This window comes from Chaetodon trifascialis, chromosome 9 (assembly GCF_039877785.1).
Source record: "Chaetodon trifascialis isolate fChaTrf1 chromosome 9, fChaTrf1.hap1, whole genome shotgun sequence".
NCBI classification, from domain to species: Eukaryota; Metazoa; Chordata; class Actinopteri; order Chaetodontiformes; family Chaetodontidae; genus Chaetodon; species Chaetodon trifascialis.
Window position 1 is genome coordinate 6,482,113 of NC_092064.1, and position 19,115 is coordinate 6,501,227.

At 41.3% G+C, this 19,115-nt stretch overlaps 1 protein-coding gene across 1 annotated transcript; it reads right to left on the reverse strand.

The window, feature by feature from the left end:
* Positions 1-4,609: 4,609 nt before the first annotated feature.
* alp3 (alkaline phosphatase 3) lies at positions 4,610-17,406 on the reverse strand. The gene is made up of 11 exons (XM_070970658.1): positions 17,337-17,406; positions 15,757-15,873; positions 15,470-15,585; positions 13,653-13,827; positions 11,688-11,860; positions 11,427-11,567; positions 10,170-10,239; positions 9,175-9,309; positions 7,217-7,408; positions 5,500-5,616; positions 4,610-4,815 (listed from the first exon to the last, which is right to left on the reverse strand). Exons 1-11 carry the CDS (start codon positions 17,404-17,406, stop codon positions 4,610-4,612), a joined length of 1,512 nt encoding a protein of 503 aa, XP_070826759.1.
* Positions 17,407-19,115: the final 1,709 nt, after the last annotated feature.

Genomic DNA, 19,115 nt, shown 5'->3' on the forward strand with positions numbered 1-19,115 from the left:
ACAATGACCAACTTTATCCCCAACAAACACTCTGAAAGTGAATGAGTCCAGATCACATAACTTGGAAATAAAATTGAAATGCAGTATTGCTCATCACACGTTCAACACGTGGGAGGACAGGCATTCGTCACACTGTTAATTCTGCTCATTTAAGGTCTGTAATTTTAAAGCACAGACGACTGCAATCTTGTGTACCTCCTCTTTTCCTGCAGTGCGCACTCAGCTCCCATTTCATAACACATCAAAGTTGCGGCAAAGCCACAGCTTATGTAGCCCGATCGGCCCTCTCTACGCCACAGGGTACTTTGTTTGGTGCTCTAGCGCCACCGAAAGGAAGGCTGGGGTACAGGCAGCTGTGGGAGCCACAGGACTGCGGAGTACAGTGACTGCAAAGCTGAGACCGCATGCCATTATCAGAGCCTCGATCAGGCCAAAACGTGTTCATGCTGCATTACTGACACCTTCACGTCTGCTGCTCTCAGGGGTGCAAGAAGAATAAGCTGCATAAAATAAAGACGAAAAAATCAAGCAAGTATGAAGTTACATTAAATAAAGCATAGTCCTCAACTGGCATATATTAGGAAATTCTTTACCTACACACAGCATATGGAAATGGCAAAAATATGTTTTGTACGTTAATACGGATACAGCCTATCTCAGCCTATGGCGCATAACAATAAGACATATAGTGAAATAAAGGTAAAATTTAAAATCTAAAATAAAGCAAGATAAGACTTCATTATTTATTTTGGAAAAATGGTGGTGTAATGGTGCAAGTGGGTGTAATTATTTCACTTACTCCTTATTTCTACAGTTATTTTGCAGTATTAAAAGCAGTTTAAAAGCAGAGACCCACTTCAAGAATCTAAAGGAGACTCTAAAGTGATAATCCAACCAAAATCTTTTTTCCACTCTTCATGTTGAAAAATGGCTGTAAAAACTGAGTGTGATAGTTCACTTCTGACTTTGGAAACAATAGTTTGGACAAATAATCTCTCTATTTCCATTTATTACTTTTATTTTTCAATCTCACCATACAGCCTTCATTGGCACAGAGTCAGTGAGTGAGTAAACTCCACCTGCTGGTGACGAACTTCACCCTCTGATGAAGACAGAGAGATGTGGATGAAATGTGCGGGAAAGCAAGCAAAAAGACCTCATGTTCAGGTTATTTTGTTCAACTGGATTTCAGCTGGTTACAGTGAATTCAAATAGTGAGAAGAGTTCACTGAAGAAAAACTGTGTGCATGCAGAAAAACTCCTCAGACTTCTCCTGCAGCATAATCTACTTCTCCAGTGTGAAAACGTCCATGGCTATTTGGAATATGACATAACCAAACAGACCAATGGTTCGATGTATTTGTCTCACCGCAGTTCGTGAAATAGTCATGAAATTTTATCTGTAGGAACAGAAACCCGCGCCCTGTGTGATTGTCCTGTGTCTGACCCATCATCCACCCTCACCAACTCACTATGTGAGCTGTCACTATTATATGTCACTATTGCTCATGTTACTACATTTGTCCTTATCAGTTTGAAAGTCATGCTTAGTGTCATGAATGAGGTGGAACATTGTGTCCATGTCCATACATCTGTAGATTAAATTTCAGGAACATTTTGTGTAGGACAACACTTCTGATCACATTGCCTGTACACAGAAAAGGAGGAGGGTCCAGTGTTCAATACACAGTTCATAAAAGCCAATGGACTGACACTACTAGTGGATAAGATGTAAGATGTGCTGGTTTTCTGTCAAGTCAACCAGAAACAGTTTGCAGTGTCTGTAGAATGCTTGCCTACCATCAAACACACAGTCTCTCAGCTGAAGAACAAGGAGGTACAAGACATCAGAGCAAACCCTCTGAGATAAGTTACCAATGACACAAGTGAGCCATGTGCTGGAGCCTGTCAAGCAAAATGGTTAGATAATGTAAAACAGCTTTTGACCCCAGCTGAGACAACGAGCTGTTCCCTGCTACAGTGAGCCCAGAACAGCACAGCACATCAGGCCAAGAGGTCAAAGCCAGCAACGAGACCCAAGCCTTCTGCCAGCAGGTCAGAACTAAACATCTTTTGTAGAGTCTCAGGCTCTCTGTGCTGACACTGCAGACAAGGAGATCTTGACCGAGATCCTGCAGACTCCATTTCCTTCACATGAAGGAAAATGAAGACAAATCACACTGGACAGGTGCTCAGCTGAGCAGACCTACTGTCTCCACTGTCCTGTCCCCTCAGGGCTTCAAACCAGAGCCAGCATGAGCAGGAGAGCTGTGATGGACAGGAGTACAGTGTGTGTGTTTTCTGTTGTTTTTATCCTGCTACTATTATTATTTTATCTTATGGTTTTCGGCCCAGGACTCCAGGGCAGTTGTGTATTTTGCCTGACTTGAAGTCTGCAGATCAAAATGTAGACATGCCATGCCAAATAATGAGTGGAGGAGTGCTACCAGTGCTACCACAAAAATGTATGTGAAAGCATCAAAAGTAAAAGTAATCACTACGGAGGCAGAACGGTTCCTTCCATTGTTATTTTATACCATTCAGTTATTGTTACTGATGTATTCATTTCAACGTACAGTTGATTGTGAAAAAGTAAATAATCATATTTGTAAACTCATCTTAAATTTTGTGTATAGAATTTTAAATTTGGACACTAACAAGAAATTAAAGATATGGATATATTCATTTTATATTCATCTTAAAAAAACAAAGAGGGTATAGAGCAGCATGAAATACAAACAAGTAAATTACAAGTTGCTCACAATTGTACTTTATTAAAAAGTAAAAGTACTCTCCGCCACTGCGAATGATGCAGGCCTGCTGCATAAAAGTTAAATGGAAATACTCTTCTGTGCATGTGTTGAGGAAAGTGCATGTCCAAATGTAGTGATGAGATCAAATGATGAAAGAGACCCTCCAACAGAGTCACTGTTCATGATCCCTGCCTGCCTCCAGCCTTTAAGTAGAACTTCAGTACCAGACAAAAGAGGTTACACTCCGCTTGCATCTCATCTCAAACTGCTGAGCTTCAATCCACCATATGATCTATAAATGAGTCTTGACTGAATGTGTGTAAATGATGAGAAGAGGCTCTTCATCTGAAACAAAAATGATGGCTTCCGGCCAGTCTGAATGAGTACAAGGAGAGTCAAAATCAGGTCTAATGAACTCCAAACCCCAACAGATGTCCAAAATAATTACCACACTCTGTCACCCAAAGATAAAAATAGGTGATCTTTAAATATTTTGCATTATTAATGAACCGCTGTAGTAATGTCATCAAACCCAGTCGCCTCGAACCTCAATTAGCTCTGCGGATATTGGAAGAGAGGATCAAAGGAATCAAGAGGCAGTTCTACGCTCATTTTGTATCGCGGGGTTAGAAAAGTCTAATCTTAATAAACTGAAATCTCAATGGCCGAGACAATCTCAGCATCCTGTGCTGTCAGATGGCAAATATAAAGAGGGATTTAATCCTGTAAACATGGTCTGACGTGCAGTGTGCTGTGTTTAAAAGTATATGTGTGGAGGTAATGTATGCTGGCAAGCTCTTTCAAAGTGAAGCCTGAAAAAAAATGAATGGATGTAAGCAGCCTGGAATGAAGACCAAATAAAAAAATCCACCTGCCAGCACCTCTATAGATTACTGACGAGCTGTTTTTTGAATCTGTCTACAAAAACAAATGAAAAACAAACTCCTGCTTCTGGCTCCATACTTACAGGGCTCGGATATGAAGGTGGAATATATATTTTCTCATCAGAGTCTCAGCAGGAAAACTAATTAGTTCGGTTCCCAAAATGCCAAACTGTTCCTTTTGAATGTGTAAGAAGAATACAACTCAGTGACAGCCGTATTCTGTACAATGCACGGTTAGAGCTGTGATGGAAACAAGTGGATTTGTTGCTGAAGCTCACACTTGTCATTGTCCAGTGGAAATTTGGCAATTTTGAATTTTTCCAATAAATTGAAGTATTAAATGGTCCTTTATGGTTTAACAAAGTTATTCCACCTCTTCACCAAAATGAGCCAGTTGTCATAAAAAATGCATGATTTGGAGATTTGAGTTTTTTACAAGACAAATGCAAACTTGAAACAAGGTTTATTTACGTATTATATGAAGCCATATATGTCAATACATGTATAGATGAATTCATACTGAGGAAATGACTCACAGGCTCTCTGTTGAAGGGCTGTTTTATTGGTATGACACATAAATTTAGCGAGGTACCAAAGCAAAAACAAGATGACTTCACATTCAGTGGGTTCTTATTGATACAGTGCTGGAGTCAATTTTCTCCCATCGACCCATTTTAAAGCCAAGTTTAAACAATTACTTTCCTCTGACTTTATAAAACCAGGGGATCTCAATATCTTAGTTTGGGACTTCGAATAATCTGATTCTCTCTATCTTAGCAAGGGGTAATACAACTCAAGTATCCTGAGAAGTCACTGAATCCCTGCCCACTCCTCTGTGACCCTGACCTCTGACCTCCATGATGTGGCAAGTGCAGTGAGATCAGGGGGTTCAGTGAGAAAAAAGGATCTTACATGAGCACTGTAAGGGCCAGCAGCACGCTGAGGAGGCTACTGAGCAAAGCTGCTGAGCCACTAGCTGGCCCAGCTCTGTTCCTGGCAGTGCCTCAGGTTGGCGCCTACGCAGGCGGCGTAGGCCATGGCGTGGGCGATGTAGTTCTGCTCCTGGACGCCCTGGAAGAGATGGTTCATGGGTCCACGGGCGAGCACTACCACATCCTCTCCGCTGTGTGTGGTTGAGTCTATGGGGACGGCAGACAGCTGGATGTAGTCTTTAGTTTCTGGAAAACATCAGCAGGAGAGGAGAGTGAATATTGGATTCAGATTCATCGCGTGAACAGAAACACAACTGCAAATTAAAATTACTGTTGCTCCATGTCTGCTGGAGCTGAGAGTAGGCAAAATGCCAGGTGCTCGCTAGCACACGCACATAACTAATTTATAAGGTAGTTTTGTCAAAGTTGCATTTAAACAAAAAAAAAGTCAGCAAAAGCAGCTTCAGCTGAAGTGTGATTGAGTATTTCTTACTCGTGCTGAAAAGATGAGTGAAAATTTTAATCATTCATGTAAAATATAAGTAAAGTAGAAGGAATACTTTTTAATACATACTGCTTAGATTTCTGACTTTTTTTCTTTTGTCATAATATCTTAACTGAACTGTCATTGTCTTCCCTGCTTCATAAGGAAAGGTTATACTGTATTATACATTGGACATTTATCTAAACACAGTAGGATAAAATTTAAGGGTCATGCCAGTTGTTTTGAAACTGTTTTCTCATTCCCAGTGTTTGTTTCCAGCATTTTTGTCCTTGAACACATGCAAAATAAAGAAAAGTAACTAAATAAGTAACTATATATTACTGTCTGTCCTCAAGGAGTGTTGTAACTGGTCAACTGAGATCTGTGATGAGGTGTGATGAGGATCTTGTGATGAAAACAAAGAAATAATGAGCGGTGTGTCTTACTGGTGTTGACATCGCGGATGTCTGGCCGCTTGCCGTTGGTGTTCGTGTGTCCAGGTCCGTTGCCGTACATCAGAGTGGTGTACGGCAGCATGTCTTTACCCCACAAGGGAGATTTACCTGGAAAATATAGGATGGCCATGAAGCATTGTCTTTAATTTATCTTTTTGGTTTTTTCTGTTTCTTCTCTCTGCCTCAAGGTGCTTAACACACACACACACACACACACACACACACACACACACACACACACACACACACACACACATAAGAAGGGGTCTCTGGATCCCCAGGGTGCTGCAGGAGGTCTACAGCTTGTTGAGTATCTCAGTGTTTCTCTCCAGATGAGCCATTAGCCTGGCGAGTCTCCCCGCTGATGAAGAGCTCAGAGTTTCACAAGCACATTAATCACTGCTGCACCGCTGGGAGGAGGAGGAGGAGGAGGAGGAGGGTAAAATAAGGATACAACAGGAAAGAGAAAGTAGAAAGGTGGGAACAGAAGGACTTAACAGTGCTCAATCAATGCAGACTTTGAAGGCTGATACAGATACGTTTGTGGGCAGAATCTTTAAAAGTTAATATCTCGACGTCTAAAAAAATCAGTTTTTCCTGGGCAGGGTGGAGACACCTCTGAAATGGCATTTAGACTTCTAGGAGACAATAGAATTCTTTATTGAAAACCAAGCAAGAACAAATCCTGGTAGCTAATTAAGTGAATAAATTACAGTGTAACTATTTTGTATATACCAGTCCCAGTTAAATACTCATTGAGTACTTATTGGTGATAAAGTTGATGCTTAGGAGAGACCTAGGGTACCAACAGAAAACCAGAAGTCTTCCTTAACATCACTTTTGACCATCAAATGGATCCTAAATTGGAGCCTAGAACTACTTAACTGATCCCCACTATATTTAAATCATTAACATACACAATTATTTCCATAGCTAAAGCCTCATGATTTGAAACTAAAGCAGCAAAATGGAATTTGGCCCCCACATTTGATTACTTCCACCTGCACATTCCCTCCTGTGACAAAAGGCCTGTTGCTTGAATACATCAAATGTGCTCTCCTTCATCATACAAAAAGTGAACAATACTGACATCTAACACAAAACAGGCAGGGCAATAAATCAGTTTAACCCTGCATAACACCCTCTGTCCCTCCATGCACGAGGTAGGATTTCAGCCTCCAGGTAAAGGAGAGGGCACAGTGATGGAGAGGAGAGCCGAAGGAGTAGAGGAAAGGAGTAAGCGAGGTCGATAAAGCGACGTTCCAAAGAGAGCTTAACAGGCGAGAAAGACTGACAGGGCGAGGACAACTTAACAGAGAATAATGTAGGAGAGAGCGAGGCGTCAGTGTGGACGGTCAGGGAGAGGCAGAGGGAAAAGAGAGCCAGAGAAAGCATGCGACTGAAATAGAAAGGCGAGGGAGAGAAAGGCTGCCAGCTATATGTGTTTACCAGGGCTGTAATTGCAGGGGAGAGAAAGCAGAGGAAATGTCAAGCTGCTGGTGGCAGAGGCACGCCGAAGCCGAGAGGAAGCAGGCAGTGCACCGAGAGGCATCACACACGCACACACACACAAAATGCTACCTATTGTTATGGGATATATACACACCTGGAGGAAGGAATGGATGGATGGAGCAAAGGATGGAGGTATGTAATACGGCAACAACTTTCAGAGCACATAATTGAATAAAAAAAGTGAGTTCATAATTACCCAGAATGCTCTGCCCTCGAAATGGGAATCCATTGAAGGTAAGGGGATGGGAGTGGTCAGCCGTCACTACAGTGAGAGTTTCATGCTCTTTGGTGAGTTCAAGGCCCTTGGCAATGGCGTAGTCGAATGCAACCGCCTCATGGAGTGCCATGGACGCCCGGCCAGAGTGGTGAGCCTGGTCAATACGCCCACCTGACCACACCAAGAGGGGGGCGTCGTGAGAAGAGGAAAGGTTTTGTTTGTTTTGTATGTGAAGTGACAGAGAGGACAACTGATTCTGTCCCTCAATAGAGAGAAAAGGTGCTTGGATTTGAAAAAAAATATATATATCACAGTTTAATTAAACCAGATTCCACTAATTAACTTTCTCTTTTCTCTGTGTTTAATTAGGCTGACTCAGGGAGACAAAGATTTCTTTGACACTGAAGTAAAACATTTGTAAAGAAAATAATGTGATTCAGCCACTTTGTCCAGGAAATAGTAAAGATAATAGAGCTGTAGCCCTGAGACTTGAGACCTTAAACTTGATTGCTATGAAAGACTGGACTTGATTTGAAAAACATTCAAGGCTAAAATTTTGACCTGGTTGATAATTAAGAAGAAATAAATAAAAAAACGACATACAGGTCTTTCATCAGACGTGAATTGTTAGTCCTATGTATTAAAAGAACATTGTCTTAGTTCTGTTAAAAAAAAAACCAAAAAAAAACCAAAACACTCTGTTCATTTAAACGAATAGCATTAAGTGATCTTAAAGACCCTGCAATCGGCTGGCGACCGGTTCAGGGTGTACCCCGCCTCTCGCCCATTGTAGCTGGGATAGGCTTCAGCCCCCTGCAACCCCGAAAGGGATAGGCGGTATAGAAAATGGATGGATGGATCTTAAGACTTGCAATTGATCAGCAATTTGTCCAGGGCTTCTGACCTGACATCGACTTGTCCTTGCAGGCTTGGGACTTGACTTGAGACTTTTGATTTTACATTACACTTACTTGGACTTGTCTCAAATGAATTGACTTGGACTTTAGACTCTGTCTCAAATAACTTGAGACTTAGTTTGATTTGTATCCATTTACTTGTTACTTGTCTCTTACTTGTCTAACATTATTTGTAACTTGACTTTGACTCGTCTCCAGTAATTTTGGACTTATCTGTGACTCGAAAGTTGACTATGACTAAGACCCAAACACACTTGAGGAATACTTGACACTTGACTGATACTTTTGACAGATTTGAACGGCTTGCAACTTAATTCAGACTTGTTTTGGATGACTTGTAACTCGACTCTGATTGGCCACAAATGACTTGACACTTGACTTGAGGTTTGCTTTCTTTTGTTTTTTTTACTTTAGCACAGTCTTCCATACTGTCCTCTCCACAAGCCATACAGAAGTGAAGTAGACTCCACTTAATAAGTAGTGGTCTCAGTGAGCTGTCAGTGATTGGGTGCACCATATGCCTGCTTCTATTTATACATTTGCCTGTTATTTTAAAGTCATTGTGAAGATGCTCAGTAGCACCATGGAGTCCCCAGGCAGCTGCCTCAGATTAAAGGAGAGATGGATGACGAGGCCGGTGAGGCAGCAGTGTGGAACCGAAACACGTCAGCCAAACACACTCTGCTAGCACACACTGCGGCAAACTCATTGAGCTGTATGCAAAATCAATGTCAAATCACTGGATCCTCTGCTCTCAGCTCAGTGTCAGCGCTGGAGTCACTATAAAAGAAATGTAAACACATACTGATGTTGTAAAAAACCACAACAATTACCAGTGTGGTCATTTGCCACTTGGCCTCCTTTGTGATTGTAACAGGATTAATGATTCTATTGATCCACTTTAACCAGCCACATGTTTTTTCCCCTATTTTTAGCAGAACCTCTTTGGGGATTTCATTATCCAGCCTTTGACAGATTGATGGGGAGTGTGTGGAAAGTGGGTGAAGCTGCTGTCCTCACCCTCCACTAGCAGGAAGAAGCCTTTAGGGTTTTTCTGGAGGATGCGGATGGCTTTTTCTGTAGTTTCAACAATAGACGGGTCCATATTTGGGTCCCTCTCTACATCGAAGCGCAGATCACCGGGTTCAAACAGAGCTGGGGTTGAGAGAGGGATGATCAGATAGAAAGATGCATCATGTTTTTTCATGTAAAAATACAGTATGTTCACTTCATCAGCCCACAGTAGAGGTGCAGCAGAAAGGAAAGTCCCATCTTCCTCCTACTACTACTATTTTCAGCATGGAGGAGGTGATAAACCACAATGTTAAGGCTAAAATCCAAAGTTTCTACAGCAGCAAGTGGGCACTCAGAAAAAACAAGATGACTGAATCTGGACATTTCTTCCTCACATTAAAGATACTAAGCTTACTGACATCATGAGTCAGTAACTACTGTACATGAGACTGACTGTATACTTCCTGCCAGGCACCAAAAAAGACTCACATATTTATCTCAGGAGGTGGTAGAGACCAACGCAGAGCAAATAGGAGAGTGAATATTGGACTTACATTACTGTTTCTTTTGAGTTTAGAAGTCTATTCGTTACAGAAAGCAGACAAATACCTGGACCCCAGTAACCAAGTCTGGCCCCATGCCCAAGCAAGGCTATAGATCTGGTTTATCAAAACAGGAAAAGTACAGATGTAAAAAATATCCCCACTAATGACTGCACTCCATTTAGATATGTCAGCTTCAGGGTCTGAAATGACTTATTAGGGCACTTAAATGGAATGGAGCCTTACTTGACGTGTTCAGTCACACCCATGTTTCTCTTGAAAGTTAAAGGTGCCCTGAGGAGTTTTCTTGTAAGCAAACAAAAGTTGTTCATATTCATTGTTACTCTCTAAGACACTGTGTATCCTTGAGGTCCAGCAAAGGCGTTGCAATGTACAATTCAGCGCTGCTGGAAAGACAAGCATTAGTGGGCAAAGAGACAGAAAACCAAAAACACTCACCCATGAGGTAGTCTGTGGTCTCAGGGTCAACAGCACTGAAATCGGTATTATTCCACACATAGTGGGCTACCTGTGTGGCACACAGGACACACACGTTCACACACTGAGTCACCGGGTGAACTTTCCTTTGCAGTATGAGTCATGTTCTATTGTACTGTCTCATCTCACCTGACAGTGTTATTGTCAAATAATCCATGATACACTGATGTCAATACTGCATGAAAAGACAAGCTGAGAAAAGTGTGCTCTACTGTCGCTTCTGTGATGATTTAAGTTTAATACATTACACATTTAAAAGTGTAATGTAGGTTTTTTCTTTAAAAGGAGGGAAAAGAAATCATTGTTGCAGGTGAAATTAAAGAGCATGACATGACATTAATACTAGCTCTGCTCCTGGAGGCTGAATGGAATTTCCCATGCAGTGCTCAATGCACTGAAACATGAATTTGGAAAACTCAACAATAGTCGAGGTTCCATGCAAATATAGTTCACATTTTAAACCAAATATGAAAATAATGCACATTTCCATTCACTACAGTTATCTGAACATTAGGGGTCGGGCACATTGAGATAATCAGTTGGTGGCACTAATTCTCGAGTCATTCTCTACCATTGCACAGAGGAGGAGGGTGCAACCACATGATGTGTTTAAAGAAGGCCAGTCAGAACTCATGGGAGTGTAAAGAACGTGGAAAACATGGTGGAAATGTGGCGTTTCTCTTTGTTTTGTGTTTTAATGTCAGGAAAGTTACAGCCTCCTCATCGGATGTTTCCATCTCTTCAGTGGACATTTAAGTCATCATTTACTCATGTTCACTGTCTGACTGTAAACACCACATCTGAAGCAGCTGCAAAGCTTTGTTGTGCCAAGATAGTAAACTCCTTCAAAGCGTCATCACTGCTCTGGGTTCCTTGCTGTATTTTTACACAGGTTGATAAGTTATTAAAAACTCAATTAGTAATGATGTTATCTAATTGTCGGCAGCAAGCAGCGAGGTGAGAAGTTCGCCCACTAGATGGCAGCAGAAGCAGAGCTTTTACTCTGCGTGTAGTTACTCTTTGAGGGAGATAGCCTCAGGCCTGGAAGAATGAAAACATACTTGCTCTAAAGTGTTTTGATTTCACACCTTGCTGCATTCCACTTCCCAGTATTTGTACTTTTACAGCCTCCCCTTTGTATGCGACTCTGCCCTGAAGCAGCTGCTCCAGCCGAGCATGTTTTCATGGTCACTGTGCCCTGTTAAACAGAAGATTCACCTTTCCAACTTTCATGTTCTGCCACTCAGTGATGAGGTTGCGTCCATCTTTTCTCTTGCCCCTGGAACCAAGATCGAAGGGGTATTCTGGGTCCTTAGTGCCCCTAGGGGTCATATACTTTCTACCTCCACCAATGATCACCTGGAAACACGCACATGGGCACAAAGACATGCATTCAAATGTAATTTCACCATTTTACAACAGAATGCATTTATTAAAAGCTAATGAAATGAGAAAGATGAGAGTTATGGAGAAGTTTACATCTATGTCTGTGTTTTGGAGGAGCTGGCTGGAGATGTCAGTGCAGCCATTGTTCTTGGCGCTACTGGGCATGTCAGCATCACTGTACCACTTCCTGCTGGCGGTGTGGGCATAGGTGGCTGCTGGGGTGGCATGTTGCACTCGCGTGGTTGTTACAATGCCGACAGACTTGCCTGGAAGATCAATTTGTTTCATGTTTAAGGTGTAGTTGCTGTAGGTAGGTTTGTGTAATATATGAGCAGCTTTCAGGCTGATGGTTGAGCCATTAATCAGCAGTTTTCTCACCCCCTGCAGACACTGTATGTTATAATTATGTTGAGGTAGGGGTAGTAAATACACCTCTTCTTTTACCACCTTGATGCCCACCATTACTCTTTAAACCCCCCTAAAGTCCCCCAATGGCAGCACAAAAAAGACACGGAGGCAGACAGAAATGCAGTCGAGGACACTGAGATGATTGAGCTGGAAGCAAATCACAGACTGCATCAACTTTCACTGGAATTGTATCATGTTCCTACAAACAACTGTAAATGTATAATTAGAAAGAATTCCTGGAATCAAACAAAAATCAAAACATAGCAGCTTTAAACAACTTTAGAGTTAGACCTTTCCTCCATACTGCACAAACTGACACTTTTATGGTACATCATTCATATGTGTGTTCCAACGTTTTCCTATTCAAGCTATGATTACATAATGCTAATCAGGAAATATTTATGGCTGCACCATAAAATGAATGAAAATGCATTATGCATCCTTTTATGCATATATTTGGTATCTTTGGAATGATTTGTGGTTTTGAGTGATGCTTCACCATGCAGCACAATGAATAATGGACCCACTGGTGTGTCTCATGCAGCTGAAAAGCTCACAGAGTATTTAACAGGCTGAATGGCAGTGTTTTGCTGCCCCCTCTGGTCAAATGTTCTGAGCCAGTTCACAGCATGAGTGATGGGTGTTGAAGGTTTTCTCGGGGTGCTGCAAGAAAATGTTGCTCTTTGAATCAGTGATTGCACAGCCACAACTATTTGTCCTTGAATGACAGAAAACTAATCTGAACAGGCTCTCAGTGTGAATATTTGCTGGTTCTTTTCATCCTCTATGATGCACTGTGGACTGTTTCAACTGGTTCAAATTGGAACCACTTGTGGACTGTGCTGTAAGGAGCACACCAGTGTAAGTCTCTAGTGCTGTGCTGGGGTCAGGGCCATGGTGCGCAGTGTGTTTGTGTGTGTGTGTGTGTGTGTGTGTGTGTGTGTGTGTGTGTGTGTGTGTGTGTGTGTGTGTGTGTGTGTGTGTGTGTGTGTGTGTGTGAGTTGAGATATTTATGAGAGATATTTATGACCGTTGATAACATGGGAACATGATAAGACTCAAGGTGCTCCCCTGTGCAGCACGTTACCCTGCAGCGTAACCTGTGGCCGCCGGCTGCTGATGCCCCCAGCTCCCCGGTGGCTCCTGTAATACCGTTCCAACGTGCCACTGCGGCTCACAGCAGAGCGCTCAGCTGTAAAATCGGGTTTTGCTGAGGCTGTATAAGACCTGAGGGATTTTCTTTTGTCAGTAGCCAGAACTAAAGTATGACATGGCACGGCTGTGCCAGTTATCTGCCTGCTCCCCGACAAAGAGTCATAAAATCCCATTTGTTGCTTCAATCACAGCACTGTTTGAAGACATCCCGCATTATTATCCCCTCAGTATTGTTTGTGCAGCAGAGAGCTGTATGCATTCATTTTGGTCTGTTTACATTCACAGAAAAGTGCTGCTATCATTAGTAACAGCTGTTATATGTGTGCAGGCAGTGGAAACAAATTTCCTCTAATGAGGGACAATGATCTATCTATCTATCTATCTATCTATCTATCTATCTATCTATCTATCTATCTATCTATCTATCTATCTATCTATCTATCTATCTATCTATCTATCTATCTATCTATCTACATTGTACTCTGGGGGGCTTACCAGCATCTTTGGCCCACTTCAGGATGGATGTGACCTCGCTGCCTTTCTGAGACTTGCAGACTCCGTTGCGAGCCGCTGCACTAACTCCAATGGTGTTCAGGTTGGTCTTCACTCCGCACAGATACGCCGTGGCCGTGGCTGCACTGTCTGGAATCTGGAAATCCACGCTGTACGTCTGCATGGTACAAACACACACACACCACCCACGGAGAGATGAGCAAATAATAAGTTGTCCCAAATAAGTTCCAAATAAGTTGGGACATTGTGTAAAACAGAAATAGAAACAGGATGTAATGACTACATGCCCGTGCAGTAATCTCCTTCATACAATCATGCATTCACAAAGTGGTGAACCTCGTCCATTCTTGTGAACGACTGAGTCTTTCCAGGATGCCCCTTTCATACCCAATCATGATACTATCACCTGATACCAATGAATCTGTTTACCTGTGGAATGTTCCAACAGGTATTTTGCAGCATTCCACAACTTTCTCAGTCTTTTGTTGCTCTTGTCCTAATTTGTTTGAAACATGTTGCTGCATCAATTCAGAATAAACAGATATTTACAAAAATCAATGAAGCCGATGAGATTAAACATTTAATATTTGAGTATATATTAGAGTGTAAGTCAGAAAGCATTAGCTAATGATCTCATTCTGTTTCTTTATGTTTCACACAGCATCACAACTTTTTTGAAATCAGGGTTGAATTAAATAAGTGGAGCCTTATGAATACTGCACATGAATGTTAAATAAATTAATATGAAATACCTCTTGCAGTTTTTTTTTTTACTGACTGTGCTTGTTTTTTTGACAATTTAATTTGTTCTCCTTGAATTATTGCCTTACGTATGATTGAATCTTATCAGAGTTATCTTGCTTTGATAGTGTGTTTTATCTTTGTTAAAAGATTTGGCAAACTCTCACTGAAAAGCAATAAATGTATTAGTCAACAGCATTAATACAGGGTGTGGAGAGTAGTGGCAAGGGGCAAAGTGAGACACAAATAATGAGTTGTGTACTAGTGAATTATATGTAATTACTTCTAGTGTAGGCTATAAAAACTTTATTTTGATTATCTACAGTTTATAGTTCATAGAGATTAAATGTATCTTTTTTTTATCTTTTGCTCGGTGTCTGTCCTTATACCTAATATATTAATATAATAAATAAATCTACAGGGAAAATAGGTTTAAATATATTATCTAAACATTATAAAAACATATCTTTTACCTGGGTTTTACCTCTGTTTTGTTCTTGCGGCAGAGTGTTTTCACAAATATGATCCATTTCTGTGGCACATTAACTTTTTATACGGTAACAGTGTCCAGAAAGTCAGATTCAGATCTGACACTCACACACACTCACGTCTGTGCACCAAGTTGAGGATGAAGATGAAACTTTAGTTACTCTCAATAAACTACATATTCTATGCAGAAAGTTACACCTCTCTCACTGGCCACAGGGCTGATCACATTTATTTATATTCAATTGAAGGTCTAAGGATAGCGGGTGTTATGTTTTCACAGATCATAAAGCCCCCACAGACAAATGTGTGGTTTTCTTTGGTTATATGAATAAAATTGACTTGACAATTTGACAAATCTGTGAGAGCAGCCATGGGCGATGTGGTGCAGCAAAATTGCAGTCAGTTACCTTCCTGGATTATGAGAATATGAATGCACTAGTCATTTATATATTTCTGTCCAGGTATCTGTGTGTGTGTGTGTGTGTGTGTGTGTGTGTGTGTGTGTGTGTGTGTGTGTGTGTGTGTGTGTGTGTGTGTGTGTGTGTGTGTGCGCGTGTGTGTGTGTGTACCTTAGCTAGTCCCACACTAGGGAAGGTGTCCATGGTCATCACTGTCTCCTCTCCTGTCTGGTTCTGCAGCTGTCCCTTGAGGATACGAGCCGCTGTGTAGGTTGTGATTCCCATACCTGATACACACACACACACACACACACACACACACACACACACACACACAGACGTCTGCCATTAATTCCAGCCTCAGTAAACTCATAATCTCTTCTAATATGACTCTGTGATGTAAAGACCAAAGTGTCTCTGTGCTTAGCCACATGTTATTCATCCGTTGTGTAACGTACCATCTCCAAGGAAAAACAGGATGTTCTTGGCCACATTGGTGTTGAGCTTTCTGTCCAACACTGACTGCAGAGTCTTCTGGGCCTGTGATCTCCAGAACTGAGGGTTCTCCTCCTCAACTACGGGTGAACACACACATCAGACTGGTTTTAAGCATATTTTGGTGTATTAAGATGAGGAACTACAGCACAACAGCTACAGATTAAAACACTTAACAAACATCAACCTTAAATGTGACTTATAGTCAAAGAGCCATTCTGTGTATGCTGCAGAGATCAGAAGTGGAAATGGAAACAACCCAGTCAGCTGCTCTTTATGGTGTTTCCACCACAGTACATCCCTCTGTGCTGTAACAGGTAGTTTGATACAGTTGTCCACTAACAAGCAATAAATGCTGATAGCAGCCAGTAGTTGCACAACTCCACGAGCACTGAGTGTTCTGATTTGAAAAGTTTGGCAGCCCCTTTCAAAAAGACTGGGTAGGAAAGTGTGCAAAGGAGTAAGGATGTTAAGGATGAAAGGAGTGGTGGAAGCTGAGGAACCATTAAGGAGGAAAAGGGAGACTGGAACGAGGGTGAAAACATGGCCCAGTGTGAGAGGATGGAGCAAGCCCTGAATGTGTTGTTACTACTGCAAGTTTTAAAACAGCATGCAGAAAAAATAGAGCCCAATAGATCTTTAGGAAAAATCTGCAGCAAGAGAAAGAGGGAAGACTAGAAGGGAAAGAAACACTTTCTGAAGAACATTTAGATGAGATTTATATGAAACTGAATGTTTTGAAATAGTTCAAATACTGAAACAGTTGAAGTGGAAGTCGAAATACATCAACTACAAGAAGTTGAAATAGGTATTTAAGAGGAAGTGTTAATGTGTGGTTGAAGTGTACTCTATGCACTGGAAGCATTTGGACTAACTTTTCTATGAACAATAAAAGGTGTGAGCTAGAAGAAAGGATCTGAAGTGTCCATTAAAGTATGGACATCAAAGTATGGAAGCAGTTGAATTGTCATTTGAAAGAGTAAGAAATGAAAGCAGGACAGATGTTCACAGATGTTTAACCAGTGAAAGCAGTGGAGTTGTCAGTTGACGTAAAAAGTAGATGAAATTTCAGTTGAAGTGGAGACATTGAAGACACTAACTGACATCTATCTATTGAAAGCAGTTAAAGTGTCAGTGATTGAGACAAAGAGACACAGAATATGAAATGTCAACTGAGATCATGGAAAAAACTATGAAAGATGAAAAAGGTGAGGTGATATGACAAAGTACAATAGGTAGATAATGGTTTAAACTTTGAACAAAGACTGAAAGTTTGAATGAGTTTGAAGGGTTTGAAGAGGAGCTGACAAGGTCCAAAGGCGGATGGAAGTTTCTGAGTTTGAGCATTCACAGAACAGGAGCACAGACACTAAATGAGCTGCGCATTTTCAACTTTGGCTTAAGTTTCCAGAGGAAAGTACCATCATGTTGGAGCCTTCCAAAAATGTGAAGCAGGACAAGTCATAACACAACAAAATGTAGACGTCTAAGAGTGCATTGCTGAATTGATAATGATATCGCTGATATGCTGTTTTAGTCTTACCTTTGGCACTAGATGATCCAAATGCAAGCAGCAGGAAGAGAGCAAAGACGGTCACTCTTGTCAGCTCCATGGCCACGTCCAGGCTGAAGAAGTGCTCCTCTAACCTTACCGAAGATCAACTCCTCGACTGATATATTGCTTATCGCCAGTCATACCAGCTGACCAGTCATCGTCATCAGCGTGCCATAAATACTTAATGACCCAAAGGCCTTTGGCAAATTTATGACCTCTGATTGAAAAGATTGCATCATGTTGGCTTGGCAAAAATAGGTAACATTTAAAAATCCACGTATAGCTAAATGACTAACATAGTAAGGAATGGAGAGTTGATATTCTGTAGGTGTATATATGTCAGTTTGATCCGATAAACAATACCAAACAGTTTAAATCTAAGGATTAATTATTGACAGTTGCTTAAGCTTTAATGATAGTGCTTAATGATAGCGTTTATTTAGGGCATTATTTATGATTCTTGGCTAAAGATCAAGGGAACGATTGTGAATGTACTAAACAGCTATGAAAAAAGTCTGTGTGTGTACGTGTGTGCAGGGGTGTGTGTGTGTGTGTGTGTGTGTGTGTGTGTGTGTGTGTGTGTGTGTGTGCAGGGGTGTGTGTGTGTGATTTTTAATCAGAAATGCACTGTATCCGACAGATAATGCAGCAGGGGATACAGTTATGTAAGTGAGAAAGACAGAGTCCACGGGGACTGAGCTGAATGGCACAAACACTCAGCCCTCTATTTTCCAATGAATACATTAGCAAGAGAAGAATATCTGTATCGGCAATTGTGTTCTGTTTGATTGCCTGTCCAGAATTTCTCCATCACAGACAGCGGCAAAATGAGATGTAACACAGCGACTGATGCAAGAGCGTGTTTTACTTCTTATTCAGCAGGTATCAGGCGTCACACTGATAATGGGACATTTATCAGAGCTAATTTCAACACCTAATGTTCCCAATGAGCTCCCTGATTAGCCTTGCAAATGTGGACGAGCCATTGAAGATTGTGGTCATTTGTAAATCTTTTTTTTTTCTTACTGCTGTCAATGGAAGCAGGTAGAGCTAGCGAAAGAAAAAAAAATGGAAAGGGACTGAATATACTGTATGCGGGTGTCTCTTAGGTGTGACCCTTATTCATATTAAGGAGGAGAAGATTGTAGAAGACATTAAAAAAACAACAAGTGCAAGTTCCAGACAGAGGAACTGGGAGCTCGGCCTAAAAAAACATGAATCCGTTATCGAAGTAGAAAAAGGTGGTACATCATCAAAGCAGCCAATGTCTCAGCAGCTTCATGTTTTCTTAAAATATCATCGGTGATGCATATTGGCCAGAGGCAGTTCCTCAAAGACAGAGTAATGTTGATGTAGAAGACACGAAATACGCAGGACCACTCTCCCCATAATTCATCCATTTACTCATTTAAACCCTCACCTGATTGCTGCTTATTACTGTGCAGACTCACTTTTGTTTGGTGACTTCAGTGATCAGTCACAGCGTGGAACGGTGCAATGTGTAACAGTGAAAGTCGTCAATAAAAACATATTTTTCAGCATCTATCAGTCTGGTTACCTTCATTCACACTCTGGAGTAATGAGCATAATGTATCAGTCAGTGTGGTGATAATGGGTGTGGGGGCTTTAGCTGTGATGAAGTGACACCACGGTGGTACCAATCAGGATATCTGCACATTTCACAAAGCCGTGTTACAGCTCGAGATGTTTTTAATGCTGCATATGAATGACTGTTCCATTCATTTTTAACGCCTAAGGCACACAAAC